The sequence below is a fragment of the Plecotus auritus genome (genome assembly GCF_963455305.1).
Source record: "Plecotus auritus genome assembly, chromosome: 7".
Classification (NCBI taxonomy): Eukaryota; Metazoa; Chordata; class Mammalia; order Chiroptera; family Vespertilionidae; genus Plecotus; species Plecotus auritus.
The window spans coordinates 79,858,285-79,864,870 of record NC_137774.1 but is presented as its reverse complement, the minus strand read 5'-3'; the positions used below and the strand labels follow the sequence as shown (position 1 = coordinate 79,864,870).

Sequence of the window (6,586 nt, the reverse complement as noted above, 5' to 3'; positions counted from 1 at the left end):
TGGCTGGGGGAGGGGAGAAGGAAGGTGGAAAGAAAGAGAACAGGTAGGGATTCAGAGAGGCAGAAGGCGGTGAAAAGGAAGGAATTTTCAGGAGCTGAGAGCTTTTCCCCCCGCATCCTGTGCCTAACAGGATGAGTGGACCACTGTGCAGGCTGAGACACTCGCCAAGTCGCGCTAGGACTTGCTTCGGTGACCCCTGCCCCCACTCCGTGACAGGTGAGGCCGCTGAGCCGCCACTACATCGCAGCTTCCTCGCGCTGCCTGCCGGGAGCCCGAGCCGCTTCCGGTTGCCCCGGACCCCAGAACTTCGACTCCCGTCAGCCCCCGGGAAAACCGCAGAGGGGTCGCGCGGACGCTGCCGGAACTCGTAGTCCCGTCTTCGCTGCGCTTCATAGCCGGAAGCGGAACGCACAGGGCCGGGAACTACCAAGGCGAAGGTACGGGTGGCGGCGAGGGGTCAACCCCTGCCGGGCGTGGGGTTGGCGCTGAGGCTGTCGGAGGTGGTTGGGGTTGGGTGGGAGGAGATCCGCTCGCTTACACGAGGAGGATTGAGCCGCCGCCGCCGCCGTCGTCGCGAGTGCGGAGTCGGGACTGGAGCCGCCGCCGCGACGCCGCCGGAGTTTGTGTCGCTAGCCCTCGGCCCTTCTGCCTCGCCGCTTCCCGGGGTCAGCGCGGCCTGCTCGTTCCCGGCCGGTCGCCCCCGCCTCCATTTCCCGCCCTCTCTTCACCACACACACGGCCCCCCCGATCATGGATCCGGGCAGTGGTGGCGGCGGCGTCGGCGGCGGCGGGAGCAGCAGCGGCAGCAGCAGCTGCGACTCGGCGCCCGACTGCTGGGACCAGGCGGACATGGAAGCCCCCGGGCCGGGCTCATGCGGTGGCCCTGGCGGCCCTTTGGCGGCGGCGGCCGAGGCCCAGCGTGAACCCCTCAGTGCGGCCTTCAGCCGGCAACTCAACGTCAACGCCAAACCCTTCGTGCCCAATGTCCACGCCGCCGAGTTCGTGCCGTCTTTCCTGCGGGGCCTAGCCCAGCCGCCGCCACCCTCAGCCGGCGCCTTGGCCAACAACCACGGAACCGGCAGCGGCGCGGAAGGCTCTTCGGGTAAAGGGTCGGGACTCGGGGCAGCCCCGAGACGCGGGGGGAAGCCGGGCTGCGAGGGCGGGAGCAGCGGCCTGGGCCCACCTGGGATGGGGTGGGCTGGGATGAGGCGGTGCGCCTCGCAGTGCCGGGGGACGTGGGGCCCGGCGGCACGTGGGGCGCTGACAGCGGTGTCGGGCGCCGGCAGTCTTGGGTGGGGCGGTCCGGGGCCGGGGAGTCGGCCTCATGGGGTGGCCGCGGCGGAGGGCCGGGCGGGGCGGGAGAAGCGCGCTGGGGACACTGGCGGGGCTTGGGGCTGGAGCCTGTGGCCCCAGTTACCCACTTAAGGTGGGAACCGTATGGAACGGAGAAGGGGCGGCGGCAGGGCAGTAACACGAGGCCCAGAAGTGAGGACAGATGGAATCCCGAGTCTGTAGGTGGGCGTTGAAAGGTCCGAGGAGTTGGGATGAATCTAGTTTTCTCTTCACCTTAGGCCTAGGAGAGAGCGTCTTTTGCTGCAACTTCTATTATTGAAACTGTAATTACGTGTTAAATATCTGTGGCACCGAACCGGCCTAAAGGAATCCCAAGATGCATTGCAGTCTTGTGATCCGACAGAAACTGTTGGCTATCAATACAAAGATCTTTTTCACCCTTCGCATTTTGTAAGCTTGTAAAGTTCACAAAATGTCACAAAGTTAGAGTACCTCATTTAACATGGGTAGGAAATGACATTAATTTGTGTGCTCCCTTTCTTAAGTGGGACTTGGACTTTCCTCCGTCAGTGACAGGCTTAGAATTTTCAGTGTGTCAAAATCGTTTACCTTATTCAGGTTGTTGGGTAAAACTCACTCATTTAATGTTATGTGTCAGTTAACTAGTCTATTCAGACACTTGAGCATGTTATAACAATAGTAGTCATGTGCGGTTCTGACCTTAGGTAGTAGACAAACTTTCAGTGGTTTCAAGTTAAGTTCGGTCTTTAAAAACCTTCCTGTATTTAGGGGGCTACTTCAGTAATAGCATGCTTTCAGGTACTGATTTTGTAGGAATATCAAATGAGTGAACTTCTATAAAAGTTGCCTATTACCCTCGCCTGTGTTGCTATCTGGTTAACATTGGTCCTCCCAGGGTCGTGGGTTTGGTTCCCCGCCAAGGTTTCTCTCTGCCTCTCACACCATCCCTCCCTCCCACTCTCAGAAAAGCAAAGGAAAAGATGTCCTCAGGTGAGGATTAACTAACTAACTAACTAAATAAATAAATAAATAAATAAAATAAAAGTTGCTTATTTTAGGAACTGTTAGTATTAGCTTAAAGAGAAAAAGGGTAAGGCTGAATGTCCTTGCATTCTAGTGAGGGTATGGAACTGGATGGTAGTTATTCCCAGCAATTTGTGAGAGCAGATTGTTGATTTCTCTTTAAAGTTCTGTATTGTAGTATTTCTTAGATAAGTGGACACCATAAAAGTTTAGTTTCTTCAGAAACTTTTGCTACAATTTTCTCTCTAGAGGCAAAAAGAGACTTTGGAGAAATACTTTTGCAAGTATGTACATATGTGAGCACAGTTTGGATTTGGTTGTTTTATTGACTGGTATTTCTTATGCTTGTGTGGGTGTGTGATGTTTTCCCTTTGAACAAGGAGGCTTACTTAGCTTTTATTTCTTTGCTTATGTCAAGCCATTTTGGCTACTTAAACTAATCCACTTAACAGCTCCTAAAAGTGCCTATTTCCAGTGCCTTATCATAAGGATCTCTGTTATCCAGACATTTTCTTTTTTGGTCCTCCCTCCTTAATCTGGAGCCATCAGCACCACTATAGCTAGACCTATTTCCAGCCTAGCTACCTATTAGCCATCCAGGGACAGCCATCAGTCATCAGGGACAGCTATCCTTAGAGCAGTGGTCTGGAATGGTAGTCAGTTGTTGAATGACTAGGCAGACTAGGCATTAACTCTTTTTTTTTTTTTTATGCTAATAAATTTTTATTTAAGGAATTTCACATGTTCTGTCTGAGTCCTTCCACTGCCTTAGTTCATACTGAGTTTGAGTCTTAATCGTCACCCCTTTTTTGCTCAATCCAGTTGTCATTTCAGTCAGTCCACAATCCTTGTAGTTGAGCTTCTTTGATCTACACTTGAATATGGACATCAAAAACTCTCCACCGAGGCCCTGGCCGTTTTGCTCAGTGGATAGAGTATCAGCCTGCGGACTGAAGTGTCCCGAATTTGATTCTGGTCAAGGGCACCTGCCTGGGTGGTGGGCTTGATCCCCACTAAGGGGGCGTACAGGAGGCGGTCGATCCACGATTCTTTGTCATCGATGATGTTTCTGTCTCTCTCCCTTCCTCTCTTAAATCAATAAAAATATATTTTTTAAAAAAACCTCTCTACCTATAATCGTTGGGAACTGATTTCTTCAAGCAAATTTACTTTAGGGCACTGGTTGGGTCTGAGTAGATGGATCTGCCTCGTTTAATTTCAGATACCCTCTAAACACGAGTAAGTTCAAATTATCTTCACTCCTAAGCTGTCACTCCCTAGAATAGTACAGATCTTCGGGATATACAAAATACCTAAAGAATAAGACATAAATCCAGATATTGTGTTCTCAAGATAAAACGCTAATGAGAAAAAGAAGTCGTCTTTGTTACAGTGTTATCAACATCAAAATTAAAATACTAAAGCAGTATGGTTGATATTTCCCTGATATTCTATGCTTTTTAAATGATTAATCCTACAGTCCTGGAACCAGCATTTTAGGTAGCATGTTCCTTCTTATATGTATCAAAACTCATACTGAACAATGAGTTCTGGGTTAGGCATTAACTCTTACCCAGGAGAACTTTTCCTCTTCCTGATAGTTGCTTAATTTGCAGTTTTAATTCTTTTCTCTGACCTACTGGGAGTTAGAGATGTAAAAATGTGTAGGGAAGTGGTTGTAAGGAAAGTCCCTACATTATGGTCAACTTTTTCTTTTTTATCAGAGACTTATTTTGATGTTACAGACTTTACCAGCTGCTTCTACAAAATGTGAGTTATGTTTTTAAAAATTATCCTTTGTAGGATATCTATTTGAAAAAGAATGGATTTTCTAAATTGAGGTCCTGACTTATGTGGGACTGTTGGATTGCATGTTCCAAACCCATTCAAGTCCATAAAATACCATCAGAGCAAGAAACTATGCTTGGAAGAAGTAGGGGGAAAAATGGAAACAGCACTTAGATTGAGTTTACAAGGGAGGAATCATAAAGTTTGCATTTTTTTTTATACTGAGGAAATGGACAGTAGGGCTAACATGTTTCTTTTTGTTGTTAAGCCATAGCTGAAATTTGACGTGTGTGTGTGTGTGTGTGTGTGTGTGTGTGTATTTAAACTAGATACCAGAGAGCACTTTTACAGTGTCATCCACCTTCCCTAGAAGGCTGCTGGTTATGCCTGTTTCCAGCCATTCCAGCTTAGGTTTCAGTGTTGACCTAGGATCTCTTTGAAAATTTAATATAGGGTTCCAAAGACATGACTAAGTAGAACCCATTTAGGTGTAATTCATTTTAGTTCAGTACTCTGTACAGAGCCAAGTAAATTGGCTAAGTAATTGCTCTTTAAAACAGAGGTCCTAAAATGAATGAAAATATGAAGACAAGGGTTATATATACCAGAACAAACGTTTTCTATGGTAGAATGTACTTTAAGCTCCAGTTTGCACCTAGTTCAGTCTTTTTTTTTCCCCCCCAGTAAATGAGAAACAGGTTTAGCAATGCTAGTCAGGGTTAGTTACTTGGTGTCTTAGTCCATTTGGGCTGCTATAACAAAATATTAAAGCTGAAAGAAAAGAGACATTTATTGCTCACAGTCCTGGAGGCTGGAAGTCTGTGATGGGGTGCCAGTCTGGTTGAGCTGAGGCCCTCTTCTAGACTATTGACTTCTTGTGTCCTCTTACGGCTGCAGGGGCAAGAGAGCTCTTTGTAAAGACATTAATCCCATTCATGAGGGCTCCACCCTCAATACGAAGGGCCCTCCAAAGGCCCCACCTAATACTATCACTTCTGGTGATAGGATTTTAACTTAAGAATTTGGGGGGTAAAGGTGGGGCACAAATATTCAGACTATAGCACTTGGATTTAAGAGCAGCCTAGCTTCTAAAGTAATGGTGTAATGCTCTTTCCACTGTTCCACCCTCAACATTTCTCAAAACTCTGCCATTAAAAAAATAAGTATAGAATAAAACCAGCAGTCCTCAGAGGAAGATCTATCTCCAAAATGTAGCACATTATATTGTGGAACTTGAATTTTAAAAGAAATATTTGTTTTGTAGTGCTTGGTTTTCACTGAATGGCTGTATGTTGGAAGGGATTTTTTTTTAATGATTGAAATATTAATATAACATGAAATTCACCTTTAAAAAATGTACTGTTCAGTTGTTTTTGGCATATTCACGAAGTTATGCAACAAAGTGTTATCCACCTTCACTGGAAGGCTTGTTACTTGGTGGATGCTTCACTCAATAGTCTCAAAGGGGATGTCTTTGGGACCCTAGAGTAGAGAAGATACAGAATCAAACTGGTAATGCTTGTTTCCTCCAGAAGAACTCTTAAACTTTATTATTATTAAACATTACCTATTGACTGACAGATAAGTTTGGATAAATAAGGTTATTGGCTTTAGATTTGTTTTCTTTTTCCTCTAAGACTGAAATGGCCTGTAATAACAATTGTAATATACAGAATTTTTCTGGCTTCTGTGGGACAGTAAATAGAATAGAGTGGACAGAGGAGATCAGGGGAAACTATTGCGCGCGCGCGTGCGTGCGTGCGTGCGTGCGTGCGTGCGTGCGTGTGTGTGTGTGGTTAATCCTCACCTGAGGATATTTTTCCCATTCTTTTCTTTTCTTTCTTTTTTTTTTTTTTTTTTTAAAAGAAAGGGTGGGAAGGAGAGAGGGACAGACAGACATTAATTGGTTGCCTCCTGCATGGGCCGGGGATCGAATCTGTAACTCAGGTACCTGAACTTGACCGGGAATTGAATTCTCAAATCATTGGTGGCTAGGGCCAAGGCTCTAACCACTGCACAGCACAGGCAGTGCTCTCTCTCTCTCTCTCCCCATTGCCCCCCCAATCTTGACTTACTGATTATTAGGTTATTGAATTTGGGCCCTTGTTTCATGATTCTACATGCTTGAATGACTTGGGCAGGAGGATTTAAGGAACAAGTGCTGCGCCATGTTGAGCAGTTTAAACTGTTAGAAATTTTGATTGAGAATAAACTGTCTTTGAAACAAGTTTTATTTAGTGCAGTGAGTATAGAGCTTTTTGCATTCTTTTGTCCTTTATTTTTCACCTTTTCTGAATCGTATTGCATGAAAGGGCAGCAATTAAAGTTTATCAGGGCAAGTTAGGGAGATATTAATAGAGGACAGATTTTAAGCTTTGTTTTGCTTGCTTTTGTTTGCTGGGGAGGAAATGTCTTAGTGTTGAAATAGTATTGTTTTTCTGGTTGAAGAGAAAGAAAAAAA

At 46.0% G+C, this 6,586-nt stretch overlaps 1 protein-coding gene across 3 annotated transcripts in view; it reads left to right on the top strand.

Moving 5' to 3' along the window:
• Window positions 1-397: 397 nt before the first annotated feature.
• GSPT1 (G1 to S phase transition 1) overlaps window positions 398-6,586 on the top strand; it is a 42,846-nt gene continuing 36,657 nt past the window's right edge. Inside the window, exon 1 of one of the 3 annotated variants that reach the window (XM_080680430.1) lies at window positions 398-437. Coding sequence is in view for 2 of the 3 variants with exons in the window: in XM_080680428.1 (XP_080536554.1) it covers window positions 751-1,102 (352 nt within the window). In the remaining variant the exon portion in view is untranslated. Of the gene's footprint in view, window positions 1,103-6,586 lie in introns of all 3 variants that reach the window. The other 2 variants (XM_080680428.1, XM_080680429.1) reach the window with 2 other exon arrangements.